Source organism: Gobio gobio, assembly GCF_949357685.1.
Source record: "Gobio gobio genome assembly, chromosome: 23".
In the NCBI taxonomy this organism is placed as follows: domain Eukaryota; kingdom Metazoa; phylum Chordata; class Actinopteri; order Cypriniformes; family Gobionidae; genus Gobio; species Gobio gobio.
In genome coordinates this window covers 21,572,856-21,596,040 of record NC_137119.1, presented here as the reverse complement: position 1 = coordinate 21,596,040, position 23,185 = coordinate 21,572,856, and the positions used below count along the sequence as shown (strand labels likewise).

Below are 23,185 nucleotides of genomic sequence, written 5' to 3'. Positions count from 1 at the left end.
GCAGATTGTGAAATACTCAGACCGGCCCGTCTGGCACCAACAACCATGCCACGCTCAAAATTACTTAAATCATCTTTCTTTCCCATTCTGACATTCAGTTTGGAGTTCTGGAGATTGTCTTGACCAGGACCACACCCCTAAATGCATTGAAGCAACTTCCATGTGATTGGTTGATTAGATAATTGCATTAATGAGAAATTGAAGAGGTGTTCCTAATAATCCTTTAGGTGAGTGTATATATATATATATATAGTATATATACAGTGGAATAATTAACATACATTTATAAATGAATGACAACTTCCTAAACATGTTTCTAAAGTATATCGTAGATATGCTCTACAGTCTCTGAAATGTTCTTTATCAAAATAAAGGAAGATTAAAACTCATCTTAAGTGCTTTTTCTCTGCAATACAGACATCATATTCCCTGAATGATCCTCTAATTACATGCTTTTTAGGCAATACAATGGCTAATCAGCTTGATGCATTGGAAAGAGTATCCTTTTATACAGCAAATTCTTAGTTCAGTCAACATTTGTGTGAAAGAAAATACAGTATAGGCTGGCAAGAGCAGAAACAGCCTCACAATGGCCACTATTACAGCCTAATCAACAGAACGAGTTGATGAGTGGCCGCGATTTCAGCACACGCTCAAACAACTGCGAATACTCTGAATGCCTTGCCTCCCGCGGGGTTCTGCAGGCTGCGAGAGAACACAGAGGTTAAATAAGCAATGTTTCCCAACATAATTGTGTTTATAATGACGACATTTGGTGAAAAGCTTATTTAGTGTAAGAAGATGTTTATGATATTGTGACAAACCCTTTGTGATGATTTGATGGGATGGGTATGTTCATTTTGTCACTACAAACCATTGTGAAGTAGCATAATTGTAGCACATGTCCATTCTTCCATGCTTTTGCTTACCATTAGCAAGCAATTCAAAGTGACTTACAAAGTTTATTCTAACACGCTTGGAGTGGAACCACTGGTACAGCTCTACCCTAATCAGCTTTCTCAAAAAAGGCCTGTGATTTTAAAAGCTTAAGGAGAGACAGGCTGCCCCATACTCTGCCTTACACCGAGTGTACATGGACCAGTTTAGGGATAAAACCTACCTTTCTGAGACTATGCCATTCTGGTGTGAGGAAATGTACAGCTTCCTGTTGTCTGTGGGCATCACGTCAACGTAACCACCTGACCTGTTGCTTAATACGCCAGCATGAATTGCAGACCTGCATATACTAGATTTCTGAAAAACAAATGCAGTCTTTAGTGGGACAGCAGTTTTTGTGATTTAAAGGGATAGTTCACCCCAAAATGAATAATTTACTACTTGAAGGTGAGTAAATGATGACAGAATTTAAATTTTTGGGTGATCTATCCCTTTAAGTTTGATTTTAAAAAAAATAAAAAAGCTTACATCTGAATAAATTCCGGTGCCAATGACTCGAGAAAGGTGGGGATTTTCTTGCAGGCAGTTGCGGGGACAGTAAATCCTTATGGAAAGACAACACACGTCAGAAATTTTTATTTTTTTTAATGTAATAATTACAGTTTCAAATGCTATTGGCAACAACATTTCAGCTGGAGTTTTGGTTCATTACATATTTTTACCTAGGACAGTGTCTTGCAGAATTGTGGTAAGGGCACAGCACAGAAACTGTAGTCTCACATGTGATAACTTTTACTGAAACAGAGGAAACATTATGAAATTAATAATAAAGGTACTTTATGTAACCCTTCCAAGATGATACAAGACCCCCCGAGGTCCTGATCACTTTATTTTGTGATAATAACTGACTGGCTGTACATTGTTATTCTTCTTAGTCAGCTACTTAGCAAATATTTACACTACTTTTCAAAAGACTGGGCTGAGTATTTTTACTTATTTAAGTTAATACTTTTATTTAGCAAGGATGCATTGGTCAAAAGTGAAAGTAAAAACATTTATAGTGTAACCAACGATTTCTTTTTCAAATAAATGCTGTCCTTTTGAACTTTGTTCATCAAAGAATCTTGGGGGGAAAAAAATAAAAAATTGATGGGCCCCATTGACTTCCAAAGCATTTTTTTCCCCCATACTATGGAAGTCGATGGAGCCCTGGGCAAAAAAATCCACACAAATATTAAGCAGCAAAACTGTTAACAACATTGAAAATAATAAGAGATTTTTTCTTGAACACCAAATCAGCATATTAAAATGATTTGAAAAAATAAGGCAGAAGCCATATAAATTAATTAACTTCTGAATGCTGCAGCTGACCAATCAAAATTAAGTATTGCTGAGTGTAATAATTTAGTTCTAATATATTTAATTAGAAAAACTAAAAAACTCATTTAAAACTTACTTGTCACTTTGGATACTGTGAAGGCATTGGCACTCTGGTACTTCCTGTAACATTTTCATTATATTAGATGTAATTGTTTCTAATGCCCATGAAAGTCAATCTTAAACAGATTTCTTACCCAAAGGACTGAAGTCCATTTTTGTACGATTTGATGAAGAAGTCCTTTCTGCCCTGTCTTGTGACATCCATCCAGCCTCCATCATTGTCAATTACACCATAATGAATGCCTGCCCGGCAAATACTGGATTGCTAAGGGCGAAGATGTTGTCAGCAGGAAGTTCAGACTACACATGACATGATAAACTGAAAAGAAATCTTTATGCCACACTTACCATGTCATAATACACTGTTCCGACCACTTTCGCCATGCTGTCTAAACAACCAGCAGGACACTCGTACCTTTACAGCGGACAAAAAATGATTTGGGTGGGGGGGTGGAATTGCATACAGATCATCAAATGGAAAATTGATTATGACACATAGATCATGTAGTCAGGAATTATTATTATCTTAAGAAAAAGGCCTGCGAGATATTTTACGGTATACACACTATATAGGCAAAAGTTTTGGGATATCTGCCTTTACATGCACATGAACTTTAATGACATCCCATTCTTAATCCATAGGGTTTAATATGGAGTTGGTCCACCCTTTGCAGCTATAACAGCTTCAACTCTTCTGGGAAGGCTTTCCACAAGGTTTAGGAGTGTGTTTATGGGAAATTTTGACCATTCTTCTAGAAGCACATTTGTGAGATCAGGCACTGATGTTGGACGAGAAGGCTGGCTTGCAGTCTCAACTCTAATTCATCCCAAAGATGTTCTATCGGGTTGATGTCAGGACTCTGTGCTGGCCAGTCAAGTTCCTCCAAACTCGCTCATCCATGTCTTTATGGACCTTGCTTTGTGCACTGGTGCACAATCAAGTTGGAACAGGAAGGGGCCTTCCCAAACTGTTCCCACAAAGTTGGGAGCATGAAATTGTCCAAAATGTCTTGGTATGCTGGAGTATTAAGAGTTCCTTTCACTGGAATTAAGGGGGCCAAGCACAACCCCTGAAAAACAACCCCCACACCATAATCCCCCCACCATTAAACTTTACACTTGGCACAATGCAGTCAGGCAAGTACTGTTCTCCTGGCAAGCGCCAAACCCAGACTCGTCCATCGGCCAGACAGAAAAGCGTGATTCGTCACTCCAGAGAACACGTCTCCACTGCTTTAGAGTCCAGTGGCGGCGTGCTTTACACCACTGCATCCGACGCTTTGCATTACACTTGGTGATGTAAGGCTTGGATGCAGCTGCTCGGCCATGGAACCCATTCCATGAAGCTCTCTATGCACTGTTCTTGAGCTAATCTGAAGGCCACACGAAGTTTGGAGGTCTGTAGCCATTGACTCTGCAGAAAGCTGGCGACTTCTGTGCGCCTCAGCATGCGCTGATCCCACTCTGTGATTTTACGTGGCCTACCACTTCGTGACTGAGTTGCTGTTGTTCCCAATTGCTTCCACTTTGTTATAATACCACTAACAGTTGACCATGGGATATTTAGTAGTGAGGAAATTTCACAGATGAACTTATTGCACAGGTGGCAACCTGCACGGTACCACGCTTGAATTCACTGAGCTCCTGAGAGCGACCCATTCTTTCACAAATGTTTGTAGAAGCGTCTGCATGCCTAGGTGCTTGATTTTATACACCTGTGGCCATGGAAGTGATTAGAACACTTGAATTCAATTATTTGGAGAGGTGTCCCAATACTTATGGCAATATAGTGGGGTTTTTTTTGTAATGAAATATTTTATCTCACCTATTACATGTGGTGCCTTTACACTGGTCCCTTAGCTTTGTGTCACAGGTCACAATCTGTGCTGCACAAAGGAGAAAAGAAACACAGGTGGTTCAATTATGTTAAGACATGCTGTATAGTTTAGCAGCACTGCAGAAATGCACAGCTCTGTTCCTGAAGTTCTGTAAAAGCAAGCTGTGGAATTCCAGCAAGAGCTCATGGTGGCCAACAGCAGGATATCTCAGCTTTCAGTCCAAACCCCCTTTCAGCAAAGGAAGCAATTTAAAACCCACAAGTATTCATCGTCCCCAAAGCAAACATACTCAGCAGGGAGATCACCATTATGAGAACAAAAAAACCTCCCTTCTGCACTTGCAACATTAAATATATGTTTGAAAAAAAAAAACTCATTGACAGATCCATGCCTGGTGAACATCAAAACAATCTGAGTTAAACAGAAATACGTTTAAGAGCCAGCGATTTTTGCATGCAGACACTTTCAGAAAATGTATTTTTTAGATGAATCAGAAATTGTTTTTCAAGCAGAACTTTTATTTCTGAAAGTGGTTCCCCCATGACTCTAAAAAGTATAATCAGTGAACCACAGCTTACACATCTGCTCTTTGCTCACAACTGCATTTGGGCGTCTGGTTGGACTTGGGGCCCGTAAACGGGGTCCAGGGCTATGAGGGGCCTCAGGTTCTATAGAATTTCTTTCGTCTGTTTCCTCACGTGGGCTTTGTCTATTTGTTCCATCACCTGAAAATGAAACAAAGAAATGAGTCTTCCATTTTGCCTGGATCAAGTTACAGTACATTTGAAAAACCTATTCATCTAGCAATCAATAAATGATGGATTTAAGACAATGCCATTCAAAAGTTTAGGGTCAGTGATGAATAGAAAGATCAAAAGTACAGCCTTTATTCGAAGTATAACTTTTTTGTACCAATTTAAATGTTTTGAACAGTAGTGTATGTTTGGACAAAGTTGGAAGCTACTGCAATATAATCTCCAAACCTTTATAACAGAGGTTTTCTCTGCAAACTCCTCCATAGCTGGATGGGCAGGCAGAGCAAGGGCTGCCATGTTTATATGGAGCATATCCCCACCAGTTACCTCTGCACAGAACAACACACGGAGAAGAAGAGACAATGCTGGCAAACTATCATAAAACAAATGACAGAGAATGAGTACAGTATTTAATAATAAATGAAGAATAATGAATGGGTAACTCACTTTGGTGAGTAGTTGCACACAAGATAAACTGCTTTTGCCCAAATCTGGCCCCACACATTCATGTTGTAGCACACATTGATTGCACAGCCGATTCGACTACTAGTTGCCCAAACAAGCTGGAATGAGTAAGGAAGCAAAACAGTCAATCATATCTGACTATAAGCAATCTGGCTGCTATCATTTAATGACCTTAAGCATCTTTAGCACATGGAATTTGTTCTATATTTAAATCTATTTGCATGGGTTACCCCTCTTGTCTATACAATAACCTCAAGCTGTCTATTGCTATCTCACTATAAGTATTTTGAAACCATAAGATTGCTTTGTGTGAGAAAAATATTGAATTTAGGTTGTCGTTTAACCTACTGTATCACTGTCCATTTTGAAACAAACCTATATTATGGTTTTGACGAGAATTGGAAAACTGTGCATGAGCCACATAAACTACCTTAACTGTGTTTTGTTCTATTTGGAGTTTAACAGATTCAGATCATGGTTGCTATTATTTGTTATTGTATGGAAAAGAGTTGGGTGAAGATTCATCAAAAAGGATAACAGAAAATTCTGTTATTAATTACTCACCCTCATGTTGTTCCAAACCAGTAAGACCTTCGTTCATCTTCGGAACACAAATCAAGATATTTTTGATGAAATTTGAGAGCATTATGACTCCCCTATAGACTGCAACGTACTACAGTGGATCTACAGAGGTTCAACCTTATTTTTATGAATCGAAAAGAATACTTGCGCAAAAATAAATAAATAAATAAATAACAACTTTATTCAACCCATTTCTTCTCTTCCATGTCAGCCTCTGAAGCAGTTTTATTGCACACAAAAAGTATTCTCTGCGCATCACAAAATTAAGTAAGTAAGTAAGTACATTTATTTATAAAGCACATTTAAATTCAGCTTACACTGACCAAAGTGCTGTACAAAAAAATCATAAAATACAATAAAGATAAAATAAATAATAATAAAAAATAACAGTCAAAAATAGAATAAGAAAAAACAAGAAAACAGTTACTAATCCATAATTTAATAAGCAGGAAATGTTAAAACGTAGAGATGTGTCTTAAGTCTAGATTTAAAAACAGAAACAGAAGGAGCACTCTTAATGTCGGGTGGCAAACTGATTCCATAATTGTGGCGCAGCAACTGCAAAGGCTCTATCACCTTTTGTTTTAAGTCGTGACCGTGGGACATATAAGAGAGCTTTATTGGCTGATCTGAGCGACTTAGGAGCTGAATTCAAATGAACAAGATTGGAGATTTACGATGGGGCTTGTCCGTTAAGAGCTTTAAAAACAATCAGCAAAACTTTGAATTGAATTCTAAAATAAACGGGAAGCCAGTGAAGAGAAGCTAAGACTGGAGTGATATGATCACGTTTTTTTTTTGTTGTCAAATTAAGGTTGAACCACTGTAGTCACATGGACCAATTTAACAATGTCTTTACTACCTTTCTGGGCCTTGAAAGTGGCAATTACGTTGCAGTCTATGGGGGGTCAGAGAGCCCTGGATTTCATCAAAAATATCTTAATTTGTGTTTCGAAGATGAACAAAGGTCTTACGGGTTTGGAACGACATGAGGGTGAGTAATAAACGACCGAATTTTCATTTTTGGGTGAACTAAACCTGTAATTGTTTGGAAGTTTTGGTAGGCTTTAGCTGTTCAGTAGTAGAACATTTCTTGTTGCCATTTGGCTGCGGCTCAGTTGATCCTCAAGGCTCTATCTTGAGACCCTTTAGTTTTAATATGCCATTTCAAAATTCAACTACAACTGCCTTATAACATCTAAGAATCACTGTCAAAGAGGCAAACAGATATTGACACTTATATTCACTGGTAGCAGACTGAAGCGCTTCAATGCCCTCCTGTCTGGTGCTCTCCAAAAGCTCTGGTTAAACTCCAAACTATTAAAAAAGGCTGCAGCTGATGTGGTGACAACCAGAACGAGAGCACATATTACATTGGTATCAAAATTCCTTCACTGCCTTCAGATCTGTCAAATCCATCAATGGGTTTGCACCTAAATACACAAGTGAAATGCTTATGAGATATTTTCCAGTCATTATATCTACCTGAGTGTAATGGGTACAGACTGGACCACTGCACCTAAAAGGACAGTGAGGGTTACATTCCTGGGAGTATGGGAACGAGTAGTCTTTGACCTCATCATACCAGGCTTGTACATGAGAAGTAGGTGGACGATACCTGGGGTGAACAAAAAAAGCATCATTATTAATAACTTAAAATTTTGTCTAATGCAAAATAAAAACCAACAGTTAGATTACTGCAAACATGTATACATAGTCATGCATAGCCAGGTCTTTGACAAAACATCATATGGTCTGGTGGTCAACAATGTACTCTAGCAAAGAACAGTCCACGTAGACAGGAAGATTGTCCGACTGACATTTACACTACCATTTAAGAATTTGGGAACTGTAAGATTGAACTCACATAAAAATAAAAAAAACTGAATATATTTGTATATCTATATGTAGTTAAAAGATCTGATGACAACTTCAAAAGTTTTTCAAAACTGCTCACAGTAAAAAAATATCTATAAACAGCACAAATGTTTTCTACATTTATAATAAGAAGTGTTCCTTGAGCACCAAATCAGCATTTTAAAATGATTTCTGAAGAATCATGTGGCACTGAAGACTAAAAATATGTTCGAATAGAAAACAGTCCTTTTAAATTGTAATAGTATTTCACAATACAATTTTAACTTGATATTTTGATCAAATAAATGCAGACTTTGGTGAGCACAAGAGGCTTCTTTCAAAAATAAAATAAAAATCTTGCCGACCCTAAACTTTTGAATCTTAGGTGTTAGTGTAATAAAGTTGAATTCTAGCTGTATAGTAGTTCAGATATTATAATGTGTTGACTATTAAGCTCACATTGCTATAAAGCAACAAAGCAAAATCAGACCTTCCCCAGTGCACTCCCAGGTTCTGACCAATCTGAGGCAGCAGGCCAGCTGGGCCATGTTCCCACAGGCAGGTCTCGGCCCATTCCTCAGCGCTCCGCTCTAGTTCAGTGTCCCACACCTAAAAGAAATACAGAAACAGGGCTGAGATTCAAACGGAAATAGGTGGCAAGCAGAGCATTACAGAAACAAATCCCTAATCTGTTGTATGTGCTGTTGTAATTATGACCTGGTTATAAGGTGATTTCAAAAAAAGATTGTTTAGATATATATATATTATTATATTATATATATATATATTTTATATTATATAATACTAAAGTCTGTGGCTTGTTAGTCAGTATGATTATGAGTTTTTGCAGATTCAGTTCACTTTAGCTGGCCTTCAATACAATGAGTGCTTGCAGGCCGGAGAAAGAACCAGGTTTCTCTCTGGTCCACCTCTTGGTTTATTTTTCTTGTACACTTAATCAAAAGGCGCAATTATTTTTGGATACAGCAGTGGCGCTCAAATTGTGGGGCACTCCTGCCAGGGGGTTGGGGCGCACAGGTACTGCAGGGGGAGCATGACCAAAAAAGTTTGAGAACCACTGGGATACAGTAATGTTCTCCATATGCCTTCTGTATTTCCTGCTCTGTGTTCCTAGTTTTGGTTGCACGCTACACCATTCAAGGCCACTCACAAATCTAAGCGTTTTCCTGTCTATCTGACCCACATTTTGCTGTTTAATAAAAACATCTCATTATTCTGGAGAAGCAAAACGGCGCTTTCACCTTGAATGGAAAGCATACAAATCTCAAGGTTGGAGAGAAATCTGAGCCAGAATTGAGGCGGGGGTGACGGGGGAGTTATCTGCCCTGTCACTGCCCATACATGTTACACTTTTTCCCTAGGAAGTCCCAAAGCACAGTCCAGTGGTAAAGCTGGCCCAAAAAGGTCCCCAAAATAGCTGGAACAATTGCCTGAGACATTAATCCTTGAAGTGAGCACCTGCCAACAGGATGTCTGCTTGGTTTGCTAAGCCACCCATCAAAGTAGGCCTTTATACTGTAGAGTTAAAGGTATATTTTATACAAGTTGTAAAGTTGTTCTTGTCATTTTAGTTTTAGGCATTATGTTGTCATGGTAAAAGTTGTAAAATTGGATAAAACTTTACAGAGAAAGGTTAATAATAATATAATAATAATAATTTTTATCTAGCACCTTTTATACAAAAAAAATGCAGTGCTTAGTTACTTATAGTCAGTAGAATGTCTGGTTGGGACCATCAAAATACCATGTTAGCAGTTAGCAGACAGTCCACTTATACTCTAATGACTGGTAGATGGTGCAAAGTTACTAAAGTTGGTAGAATGTCTGAAGTGGAGCATCAAAATAAAGTGTTATATTAAAAACCTTAAATGTGTTGCTTTCTTTTAGAAAGAAAATCAGTTTATAAGCAATGTTTCCACTTTTTTTGCAACTTTTTTTGTTTATGTCCTCTGTCTTCACAATTGAAACCGATAATACTTTAATTTAAAGCCCCCCTGTAGTCAATATTTGTATCCCTTAAAACTAATCTTTGATCGTCAAAATGACATATCTAAAAGTTTGCATGTGAAAAGAATGCATTCATGCCTTAAAATAGCTTGAATGTAACTCATTGCTTAATTTAGTATATGCAGATACATGAATATGCAAATTACCCTGCCTCCGCTCACTCATAAGGGCTTGTCTACAAGTCGATATATCAGAATGGTATTGTGTTCGTATGGTAATTAATATGATTAGCCTTTGGCTTGACTACATTATCAAACGGTGTTGTTAATGTTACACAAACCATATTCCCGTTCACCATCTCAGAGTCAGAAAGCTGCCTTCTAAAAATCTGTATCCTTAGAAACGCTTGAACAATCAGTGGAGAAAGGCATCTAGTTCATCATAACATTGTAATATAAATCATATACATAATTCATCCGCTATATTGCTAAATGTACCCGATTTTTCATATCAACAAAAAAGTATAACGGTATAACCTGGCTTCTATTGAGCCTTGCCTGCTTCAGAGTTTGTCATTTTAGAAAACACCACATAGACATACAAACAACATTTAAAACTTTATTTTCACCACAAGTAGGCTTTACGGTGACACATGTTACATGTAGTTACTATAGTAATAACACTAAATTGTGCATTATTGGTAACACTTTATTTGACAGTGTCCTTGTTACATATGTTACATGTACTTAGTGTAGTAAATGATGCATAATTACATGCAACTGACCCCAATCCCACCCTAACCATATAGTAAGTAGATGTTGTTAATTAATATTACTCAGTACTTAAATAAATAATGAAACTGTAACAATGACACCTTAAAATAAAGTGTAACCACATTTTTTCAAGTAACTAACCCTAAACAAATGAAGGGTTACACTTTATTTTAAGGTGTCTTTGATACACTTTAATTATAGATGTACTTACTATAGGGTTAGGATTAGGATGAGTGTTTGGCTTAGTGTTAGTTGCATGTAATTATGCATAATTTATAGTTATTACTATGGTAAGTAAATGTAACATGTAACTGACACTGTAAAATAAAGTGTTACCATATAAAGTTTAACCTAAGTACCTCACTGGATCCCAGAATTAGATTTTTTCAAAGTCAAAATGAATTTTTGTGGTAATCAACATCATGCCACAAGTACTGTCAACTGAGTTTTGAACAAAATATTCCTTTAAGCAGAAGGAAAGGTGTCTATCTATATTAACCAACTGACTGACATCAATGGAGAGATTAATTTCAGTAATCCATTTAGTATGTGTATGTATATTGATGTTATGGTGTACCAACAAAACCAGCAGTCCAAAACTGAATGACGGCTAGTACTGTATTTCTTGCAGTGAATGGTCTATCCTGAAAAATCTGTAAACTGAAAAAAAAAGAAAAAAGAAGGGTAAATTGATTCTGTTTACACAGCGATCTCGGTAGGGGAGGCCCCAAAGAATCCGACCGCACTTAGACAGGACCAGTAAAGGAAAACACGTCCCGTCAGTGCAGACACTCACACTCTTTCACACACCATTGTTTACTTCATTTGACACCTCATCAGCTGCACGTTTTTTGTCATCTGGTCACATTCCAAGAAAATTAAAAATTTCCAACGTCCCTCAGGAGCGCTTTTTTTTTTCTGTCGAGTGGCAAAAGAGCCACACTGAATGTATTAAATGAGAACCATAGAGTCAATGTAGCTGCTGTACAGCGTATGTGTGTGGGAATATGAGTGGGTTCCTGTTGAAATGAGGGTTTGATGATTACTAGATTTCCCTGCTGCAGTTTGGAATTCGGCTGTTTTGCCTAGAATTCAGAATTGGTTATTGTAAGAGGCTGTGGAGGCTGGAGCAGCGCATCATCACATTCCATGTCTCCACATCCATCACACCTTTCCTATTACTTTCACTCTGCTGAGCAGCCCAAACTCCACTCCCGACACCCAGTTAACAATCTCTCAAACCGCTGCCCATCTTTCTGAAAAGCTGCAATATAAATTGAGTCTTACTGTTCAAGATGGTCATGCTGCACACACCTATTTATTTATTCATTTATTTATTCTGAAGTAAAGGTCTAAGCTGGGTTAGTCTCATAGTACTGTTTTATTTAGCATGGAAACCCAGCTTCAAATTCTATCCTAATTTTAGTTTGGTTCGTCTACACTACACTACCAGTCAAAAGTTTAAAAGTACTCTCTTAATCTTAGCAAGGCTGCATTTATTAGATTTTAAAAAAATAAAATGAAAATAAAAAACAGTATAAACAGCAATGTTGTCAAATATTAATACAATTTAAAATAACTGTTTTAAATTTTAATATAGTTTAAAATGTAATTAATGTCTGTAATAGCAAAGCTGAATTTTCAGCAGCCATTACTCCAGTCTTGAGTGTCACATGATCCTTTCTAAGATATTTTCTTAATATTATCAACATTGTAAAAAACGTTTTTGCGTCTTACTGCCATTAAAAAGTTTGGGGTTAAAAAAATACTTTTATTAAGCAAAGGCACCTTAAATTGATAAAAATTACAGTAAAGACAAGAAATTAATAAATGATACCAAAAAGATCTATTTAAAATAGATGCTGTTCTTTTGAACTTTCTATTCATTCATAAATCCTGGAGGGGAAAAAAAAATTCACAGTTTCCACTAAAATATTAAGTTAATGGTTTTCAACATTGATAATAATAATAACTGTTTCTTAAAGCAGCAAATCAGCATATTAGAATGATTTCTGAAGGATCATGTGACACTGAAGACTTGAGTAATGATGCTGAAAATTAAGCTTTGCCATCACAGGAATAAATTACATTTTAAAATGTATTACAATAGAAACCGGAGTTCATTTAAATTAAATTGTAATAATATTTTTTAATCAAATAAATGCAGCCTTGGTGAGTATAAGAGATAACTTTCATAAACAATATAAACATCTTAATGATTCCTAACTTCTGACCAGTAGTGTAAAACAGAGCAAATTTAGACACACCTTACGGCCGTTTCACACCGCAAGCGTGAGCGGCGCGTGAGCAGCGCGTATTTTTTTCGGCGCCCATGTTAATCAATGAGTGCATTCACACTGGGAGCAGGAGCAGTGCGTGAGCGTCAAGCAGGAGCGTCGCGTGAGCAGCAGTGAAGCGGGGGTTAAAGGTCCCATGGCATGGATTTTTTTCTTGTATTGTATAATGTATTCTGAGGTGTACTTATATTGTTAGTATGATTTTTACATCATAAAATGTCATAATTTAGAAATAAAAGGCCTTTTTTCTATACTGATGTTTACCCTCTGGCTGAATGCCCTGTTTCAAGGGGCGTTTGTTAGTATCACAGTCTCTACAGTCTCACAGTCTGCTGTGAGACTGTTGTGATTGGTTGACATCTTTGCATTTGAAATGAGCGGAGGGGGCGTGGTTTAACGAGGTCTACGAGGCACAAGTCTGCGGCCTGCCAGAGAGACGGATGTCACTTCTCATCAGTTTCTCTCAGCACGTCTCAGTTCAGTGAACTGTTGTAGTTACTAGAATATACTTCAGGTTATTCGTTTATTTCTAGTCGGAGGGACTGTCACTCATGTCAGAAAGTTAGTAACTTTAGTAAATGATGGCTCAGCGCTGACTCGAGACGCGAACCGTTTAGAACGATTCAGTCCGATTTGGTGAAATGAAGCTTATGCGCAAGTTCTGGCAGGAAGATTCAATGTTACGTCACTTATCACATTCAGACCTATCCAATCAAGTCATAATTCTCAGAGTATAAAAGATCGGTAATTAACACATGTCTGAGTTCACAGATGCTGAAGCCAGCATTGCCTCCATCCTCCCCACCACCACCAGGTCGGTCCCTGTCTATACCTCCCGGGGGTCGGCTGCTCCCCTGCCTTCATCTTCAGGCAGGAAATGCAGAGTCCGTTACCCTCTTGACGAGCGCTACGGACGGGGCCTACGCCAAATAACCTCTAATTTAATACTTGCTGGTCTGCTAATAAACTTGTGGTGTTATCATACTTTATCTGGTCTCCCGAGTCTTCATGGTAGAACTGGTTCGACCGGTTCACTAAAAAGAACCGGTTCACTAAAAATAACCGGTTCACTAAAAATAACCGGTTCAAAAGAACGATTCGTTCGTGAACCGGACATCAATGGACCAGAGACGGAGCGATTGCTAACAAAGTTATATAATGTAACTACTGAGTTGTGAGAGCGCTGTCAGCGTGAGTTTATTTTGTTTGTATCTGAGAGTTCTGAATAAACACGAGTCCCAGTCACGCCGGGCCCGTCTTCCTCCTTATTCTACCAACTTTGTAACACATGTAATGTACCATGACAGCTGTTGAGATGAACAAGTTACGAGTAAGTGTTGATTATAGCATTGTTTTTAGATGTTTTCCTATCACATGAAAAGCGTCAGTGACGCGCATTAAGTACACAGCGCAAACAAAGATACAACAGACAGACACACGCAGTAATCGAATGTAATCCAGTTTATTGTGGGGATAGCTGGCTAGCCTAGCCCGGATATGCTCACGCTTACCCCCTGTCTGCTTAATCTCGCGCCTGTCACAAAGGTGAGATGCTGTGGGTGAGATGCAGTACTGGGGGTCGGTGATGTTGAAGGCCGACCGGTCAGTGCAGCCCGAGCTTCGGCGTGCGTGAAGTTTATCTCTAAAGATGTGGCTCTGCCGATTAGGGATGGGCAACAGTGGTCAAGTAATCGAGTACTCGAACGTGACAACGATCATCAATCATGAGAACGATGATCGCCCTGACTTTAAAAAAATATATTTGTCTCTTTTGTATTGGTTATTGCGTCATTTTGCGCGGTAGCTGAGGTCTGATTGGTTAGCATTATACAGCACACCTCCAGACCGCGGCGAAATAAAGTGAAACTGAGGCGTGCACTGCAGTGATGTCTGGAATCACTGTGATCATTAAATGTTTAGTGCACGATGTGCAGCGCCAATCTGTCAAAACATTATAATGAGAACACGATGGAAATGGGTAAATACTCTGTGCTTAATTCCCTGTGTATCAGCTGTTAAAGGAAATCCACAGAGAAACTAGCGAGAACACTCTGACTAGTGCGTGAAGTTCATGTGCGCATTCGCGTCCTTTTCTGCAGATGCACATTGTAAGATCACTTTTATGTTGTCTATATCTGATTAATCTAATATAAAACGCGTTTGGTTGAGCTTAATAAGCTAGCAAAGCGCTGCCGTTATACCGGCTGTTCATTCTCTTCAGTTTCAGCTCAAATGCATTAATGCTCGACATTATGGTTTAGAGACAGTCATATTCTTTTTAGATAGGCTATTTATTTCTCAGAATCATTGATATTAGTAATGCAGCAGTGGTATACTGTTCTCGTATTTTTTAACAGTAGACCTAGTTTATTTAAAGTTGTTTTTTGTTATGAGTTCGAAAACGCGCAGTGATGTCTGTAAACACTTCGATCATGAATAGTAAAATTAAGTGCATGATGTGCAGAGTCAATCTGTCAAAGCATTATAATGAGAACACGATTTTAATAAAATGTTGTTTCTGTGTGCTTTCGTTGTCCGTGTATCAGCGTTGTTAAGGGAAGAGCGCATTCAAAATGTTCCGTTTCAAACCATAGCCTGTAAAATCTAGCATGCTGAGTTCACATGCGCATTCACATCCTTTTGTGTTGATTTAAGTTGTAATAGGTTCATATTAATCATATATAGGGTGTGTTTGGTTGAGTTTATTAACCAGCTAGCAAGCTCTGCAGGGTGGTGTTATTTCACAAATGCAATGCTCGATATTATTGACTTGGTTATTTGAGACGGTCAATTTATAAAGATGTTTCTTTTTCAAAGACAAATGCATCATAATCTAGCAGTTATTTTTTGTTTTATATGTTCATGTTTTTCATATACCTGTTTTCATGTCACGTTTGTATTTGTCAACAACCATTTTCATAACAGTATTTTCATTATCTCAATGACGGACAGTGTTGGGCACGTTACTTTAAAAAAGTAATTAGTTATAGTTACTAGTTACTTCTTACAAATAGTAACTGAGTTAGTAACTGAGTTACATCATTATAAAAGTAACTAATTACCAGGGAAAGTAATTACTGCGTTACTTTTTTTTTTTTCAAATGTTCAAATATGTCAAATAACTTGGATGCCCCCAATATTAGATATGTTAAATGAATGAATTGGACACTAAATAGAATAAATTATTATTATAAAACATTGTACATTAATGTACACTATTGTAATGTTGCTGTGGGACAATGTAAGAGACACCTATCAAATTCAATGCATTATTGTAAATATTATCAGTAGGCCTACTATAGTGTAAATATTGTGTAAATATTATCAGTATTATACTTTCCTTTGGTAGTGGAGCTCACGTTATCACCTGGGTTTTTAGCCACTAATTTTGTAGCATATGATGATGTGAGGCGCTTCAGAATCACTTGCCACCGGCGTGGAGAGACTCTTTCTTCCTGGGCATAAGTTGCATGTTACATAAATATTCTTACCTTTCACCTCAACGAGGGAAAAGTAGCGCTTATACTTCCAGTTTGCGAAAGCTACCTTTGAAGTCGTTGGACCATCGCTGAATGTGCATATGCGTGTGCGTCATTGGTGTGTGTGTGTGTGTGTGTGTGTGTGTGAACCATAGACCGTGAAAAAAATAGGTGTGAACTCAACCTATCAACTTCAACCTTGTCTCCCACCCACCAATCATCATCAGTTATGTGCACCACCGCACCCACCCCCAACACGCATGGCTGGTGCGCGCGCACACACACACACACACGTTGCAGGTCCGACTGACAGAGAGCGGATGAAAAGCGCTTCAGTGAGCTCAATTATAGTAACGTGACTAACGCCGCTTTTTTCCCCCTCAGTAACGCTAACGGCGTTGTAACGGGAGGAACAGTAATTCGTTTGATTACTCGTTACTGAAAAAAATTATTCCGTTAGTAACGCCGTTTATCTGTAACACCGTTATTCCCATCACTGATGACGGACATGCCCCGCCCCCTGCACATGCCCTGCCCCCAAGTACTCGAGTACTCGTTTTTGAGACCTATCGATGATCGAAATGAGAAATTGACAAAAATGCCCATCCCTACTGCCGATGTTGAGCAGAAACTCATGACTGTATGCACATTTTAGAATAGATAGACACGACGAGGATGTACAAAAACACTGACTCACAAGATAGAAAGCACCGTTCTGTCGGGAGAGAGAGAAGCCGCAGCGTGTGCACGAAAAATAACGTTCTGTGTGAACTTGAAAAATTAGCTACACATCAGAAATCACTGATCACAGATCAGAAGGAACTGAAAAAAGACATTTGTACATCCAAACACTGAGAAACTGCCAGCATTCACTCGTTCACAAGCCATGATCTCTCGAGGACAAACAAATATGGCCCTCGCATGGGCGTGCCACCCGTTCCTGTTATGACGTCATAACATGAAAATTCAAGATCAGCTCGTCTGAGCTGAAATTTTCTCAAAGGCAGAGAAAGACACCCAGAACTCAGTTTACACCGGTCTAGCCACTTGGGGACAATATTCAGGCTAGGGGAACTCATATTAATGTTGAAAAACCTCATAAAATGAAAATTTCATGCCATGGGACCTTTAAATGGATAGTTCCTCCAAACATGAAAATTCTGTCATGTTGTTTCAAACATGTTTTTTTTCTTTCTTCTGAGGAACACAAAAGAAGATATTTTGAAGAATGTGCAAACAACATGAGGGTGTAAATGATGACAAAACGTTTTTGAATTAACTATGACTATCCTTTATTTAAAACCTCAAGGGAGTTGTAATGTTTTGTGCTAAGCACTTCTTGTGCTAAGCCAGCATGAAGAAGTATGAGGAAACACTGCTTCTGAAACAATATTTAACTGCATTTGTTTTACAACACTTAAGATACTGACATTCTGCTGGTTTATATCCATGAGTCAACATTCTGCTGAAGGGTTACTTGTCAGTTTCACAGACAGACTGGAAGAACAATGGGAATAATAATGTATCTTCCATCTCGACAATGATCCTTTAGACAGAACAAAATATATGTGCCCTACATAAAAGAATAATTGACGACGAGCCGTTGAATTATTAGAAAAATAATGCACACCCGAGGTGGTAATGCAGCCATGACGTGAAGCGGATTACTACAAGTCGATATATTCGAAGTCAATTATTCCGCTTATACTACCACACCTCAAAACATTGTTCAGATGATGTATTTCAGGACATTTGTCAGATTTTTGTCCTTTAAAACACTTAAGTGTGACTCATTTCTTACGCATCTAATTCCAAGACTCCGTTGCTAATTCCAAAACGTAATTTTAGAGCTAGTAATGGAGGCTTCAGCCACTGATAGAGGACAAATGCAGTTATTAATGCCATTAGAGAGAGAGAGAGAGAGAGAGAGAGAGACAGAGAGACAGAGAGACAGAGAAAGAGAGACGCGTCAACCAGCATCTCTACTAATAGCGAAACTGTAAGTGTATCTACTCCAAGAACAGCACCGTTATTACCTCACTAGCGAGAAATGTCATGTAGCTTTTAAGTTGTTTGAGCAGCACTGACAACACGCTTCTGTGCGAGTGTGTGTCCATGCTGCGTTTGAGTGGGAGAGAGAGCGGGAGAATGAGAGTATGTGCTTTCCGTACATACAGTGCATCCGGAAAGTTTTCACAGCGCTTCACTTTTTCCACATTTTGTTATGTTACAGCTTTATTCAAAAAATGGATTAAATTCATTATTTTCTCAAAATTCTACAAACAATGCCCTATAATGACAACGTGAAAGAAGTTTGCTTGAAATCTTTGCAAATGTATTAAAAATAAAAAATGGGAAAAAAAAATCACATGTACATAAGTATTCACAGCCTTTGCCAGGAAACTCAAAATTGAGCTCAGGTGCATCCTGTTTCCACTGATCATCCTTGAGATGTTTTTACAACTTTGGAGTCCACCTGTAGTAAATTCAGTTGATTGGACATGATTTGGAAAGGCACACACCTGTCCATATAAGGTCCCACAGTTAACAGTGCATGTCAGAGCACAAACCAAGCCAAGAAGTCCAAGGAATTGCCTGTAGACCTCCATGACAGGATTGTATCGAGGCACAGATCTGGGGAACGGTACAGAATTTTTTTTGCAGCATTGAAGGTCCCAATGAGCACAGTGGCTTCATCATCTGTTTGGAACCTCCAGGACTCTTCATAGAGCTGGCAGGCCGCCCGGTCAAACTCAGCGATCGGGGGAGAAGGGCCTTAGTCAGGGAGGTGACCAAGAACCTGATGGTCACTTTGACAGAGCTCCAGCATTTGTCTGTGGAGAGAGGAGAACCTTCCAGAAGAACAACCATCTCTGCAGCACTCCACCAATCAGGCCTGTATGGTAGAGTGGCCAGACGGAAACCACTCCTCAGTAAAAGGCACATGACAGCCCGCCTGAAGTTTGCCAAAAGGCACCTGAAGGACTCTTAGACCATGAGAAACAAAATTCTCTGGTCTGAAGAAACAAAGATTGAACTCTTTGGCCTGAATGACAAGTGTCATGTCTGGAGGAAACCATGCACCACTCATCACCTGGCCAATACCATCCCTACAATGAAGCATGGTGGTGGCAGCATCATGCTGTGGGGATGTTTTTCAGCGGCAGGAACTGGGAGGCTAGTCAGGATCGAGGGAAAGATAAATGCAGCAATGTACAGAGACATCCTTGATGAAAACCTGCTCCAGAGCGCTCTGGACCTCAGACTGGGGCAAGGGTCATCTTCCAACACAACCCTAAGCACACAGCCAAGATAACAAAGGAGTGGCTCAAACACGGGACAACTCTGTGAATGTCCTTGAGTGGTCCAGCCAGATCCCAGACTTGAACCCAATTGAACATCTCTGGAGAGATCTGAAAATGTCTGTGCACTGACGCTCCCCATCCAACCTGATGGAGCTTGAGAGGTCCTGCAAAGAAGAATGGGAGAAACTGCCCAAAAATAGGTGTGCCAAGCTTGTAGCATCACACTCAAACAGACTTGAGACTGTAATTGGTGCCAAAGGTGCTTCAACAAAGTATTGAGCAAAGGCCTAATTTGTGGCAAAAAACATAGAAATAATTTGATGTTTTTATCCTATTGTATTTATTTGCTTGGTCAGCGTCGCTGTGGGTTTTGTTTCTTTTGCTGTTGTTGCTAGCCTGACAAGCCAGACCCACATCAAGATGTTGGGTCTGGGAACTCACCATTGGCAGGGCTCAATCTGAGGGGCAGGATAAACAGTTGTCTTTCAAATTCCCTCTGCACACAATAGGATAGCGCTACAACCAACCAGAGCAACGAAGAAGGTGAAGCGGAGCTAGTTGATAGATTAAACTTTCGCCGTATCCGGTTGGCAAACCTCCGAACACATCTTCCTTTCTTAAGAATAGACTTGTAGTAAGAACTTTGTTCTTTTCTCAAAGAAAAGCTTAACAAGTCTTCCAGAGTCGCGGTCTTTCAAAGTCGATTTGAAAGACCGCTGTTCGCCAGCTTCTTTGTTTACAAGTAGCATGCGGAACCGCTGCAACTCTGCCGTCATGTTAAGCCCGCCCACCGACTCTATACACGATGTGATTGGCCTGACCAGAGTTTGGTTTTTCCAGATCGCAAGCCAACTACCCTGGCTGCAAATTAGATTTGCTGCCGCTAGGGTGCGTCTAGATTTCTAGGCTAGTTGTAGGCTGTAGAGACGTTTGAAATAACTGAAATCATTTGGCGAAGTGATCAGTGATGCGCGGGTCAATGTATAAACAACCCGCACCCGACCGACGTTTTCAACTAACCCGCCCGCAACTCGGACCGCAAAAAAAAAGAAGAAAATATTGTACCCGACCCGCTTCCTGACCCGCATTTTTTAAAAGTAGTAAATGCTCATCGTAGCTCATTGGGCCATTGAGAAAATGTTTCAGGCCCTGGCGTGGTGCGCTCAGAGGTGCAGCAGCGAGAGCAGGAAGTTCTTGAGGCGGCCCATCATTTTCCATTTCAGCTCCAGATGCATATTATTGATGAACGCGATGTTTATGTTTCGACCCGGCTTGAAGAATTCATCAGCCCACATTTGGAAAACATTTGGAAAAGTGTGAAAGCCCTTAGGAGCGCAAACTGTTATTTTTCTGAATGCTGTATGATATAGCCTAGTGTTATGTAATACAGGCTTGATTTATTCATTTATTTCGTTTAATTTTCTTAACAATTAAGATGCTGCATGTGTTTATCCAGTCTAATCGAAGTGTGCGTCTCTCCCCCGACTTTCCCAACAAAAATCCCGCCCCCTCTCAGAAAATACATAAAACTGACTTTAAATGCGTTTAAAAGTAGCCTATTAAAATGGTACAATGGCATTGCTCAGTTCAACGTTTTGGGAAATCGGGCATTTTGTCCCGCGTCAGCATTTATTCAAAAGTTAATAACGCTCAACATTCAAAAGGTAAATAAGGATTTATTGACGATCCGACCGACCGTGACCCGAATATCATTAAAAATATTTTTGGATGACTCGTAACCGCGGGTAACCGCGGGTGGCCGCGGGCACCCGCTCATTTTGGATCAACCCGCGCATCACTGGAAGTGATATGAAACTGTAATGCAGTCAAGACCTGCCTGGAACTACTTTAGCCATGTGTTTCCCTGAAAATAATTGCACACCTTAGAACATTCGTCAACCAATCAGATTCAAGCATTCAACTGCCCAGTAGGTTGAGGTTGATGGTGAGTGTCTGCAAGTGTGTGGTCTTCAGTACTTCAGCAAAGACATCAAAAAGTAATCATGCCACTACCATCAAACTTTTTTTCTAAGTTCTGTGAAGCTGTACCAATGTAAAATGTTGTTATTGTTTTACCTTGTTTCTATTCTGCAATGATAATCTCATACCTTTTATCTCTCCCCGACCCCCCCCCCCCCCCCCCACACACACACACACACACACACACATTGATAGTATGAAAAAAAATACTATGGTAGTCAATGGAAACCATAAACGGGTTACCAACATTCTTCAAAATATCTTCACTTTTGTTCAACAGAGCAAAGAAACAAAATACTTTTGTGATATGTTGAAAAGGCTACAGAAAATATTTTTCGTAAATTGACTAGGTCACAAAGAACCTGTGAATTCGAAATTGGTTTTCTGTGCAATACCAAAACCATGAAGATTAATGCAAAATAGATCACTAAATTGTATTGTGTACAATTACCACTAAACCAAAGAACAATTTGAGTGGATAATTCTTCCTAATATGTGTTATTCTCCATATTTTATCATTTGTAGCAGAGTAGAGACGTTTTACCATGTATTCCATATTTGAAGCCGATGGGTAGACCTTCCCCCGAAGTTTGTTGTGAAGGTCCAGGATGGCCTGCATGTCACTGGCAGTGATGGCCCTCTTGCCTCGCTGTCTCTCCACCATCCAGTCTCCATCTTCATCCAGATACTTATCCAACAGAATGCCAAGATCTGTGGCATTAAACAGCACCATAGCAAACACACTCTGGGTCACCAGCAGGAGAGAAAGCCCCCTCAGTAATGCAGAGGTTAAGTGACCCATGGTGGACGAGTTCTAATGATGACGTCTGAGGGTCTTCAAGTAACTGTTGAAAAGAGGAAGAGCTTTCTGGTAATAAAGCTGAGAAATAAAACATGTACAAGAAAAATAAAGAGATGGGAAAGGGCTTGTAAAGAGTGAAAATCACCAAGTTTTTGTTTTCATATTCAACATCAGTATAGGATGCTACAACATCATTTTGCCAATTAATGTTTTATGGAGTGTCCTTATATTAAAAAAAAAAAAACTATTAAAATTAACTAATTAACTTATGTTCAAAGAACTGAATCAATTCAGAGCTTATTTTACATCATGTAATTATATTGTCATCATGGTCCCTGACATCCTATATTGTATATTGCTGTTTATAATGTTTCTTTCGTTTATGTTTTATTTTCAAGGCTGTTGTATATGTATCCACATTCCCTTTTTTGCAGCCACGATTCAGCTAATAAAAGTAGTTTAACTCAAACCTAAATAGACTTCATAGATTTGCATTTTTGAAATGATGTTTCGTATGTTCTGTAAAAATGCAATAAATCAAGTTATAAACATTACCCTTATGTTTCATTCGTAACATTTCTGATATTTGGCAACTTACTTCTCGGCGAGTTGTTGATTCGACTACGAGTCAGTCCGCGTGAACAAATGGTTCAGATCGGTTCTTTGAACCGGTTCATCTGAGTCATTAAAATGATTGGACTAAAAACGGTTTGTTCACAAATAGGCATTGCTATTAAAAAGTGTCAA

General features: G+C 39.0%; 1 protein-coding gene across 1 annotated transcript; it reads right to left on the bottom strand.

The window, feature by feature from the left end:
- Positions 1-653: 653 nt before the first annotated feature.
- crispld1a (cysteine-rich secretory protein LCCL domain containing 1a) lies at positions 654-22,438 on the bottom strand (the record flags this gene model as incomplete). The annotated part of the gene is made up of 14 exons (XM_079806062.1): positions 654-705; positions 1,121-1,254; positions 1,426-1,501; positions 1,620-1,692; positions 2,354-2,397; positions 2,472-2,602; positions 2,686-2,752; positions 4,163-4,223; positions 4,754-4,900; positions 5,159-5,259; positions 5,378-5,493; positions 7,463-7,595; positions 8,325-8,443; positions 22,181-22,438. 14 exons carry the CDS (start codon positions 22,436-22,438, stop codon positions 654-656), a joined length of 1,512 nt encoding a protein of 503 aa, XP_079662188.1.
- Between the last annotated feature and the right edge of the window lie 747 nt (positions 22,439-23,185).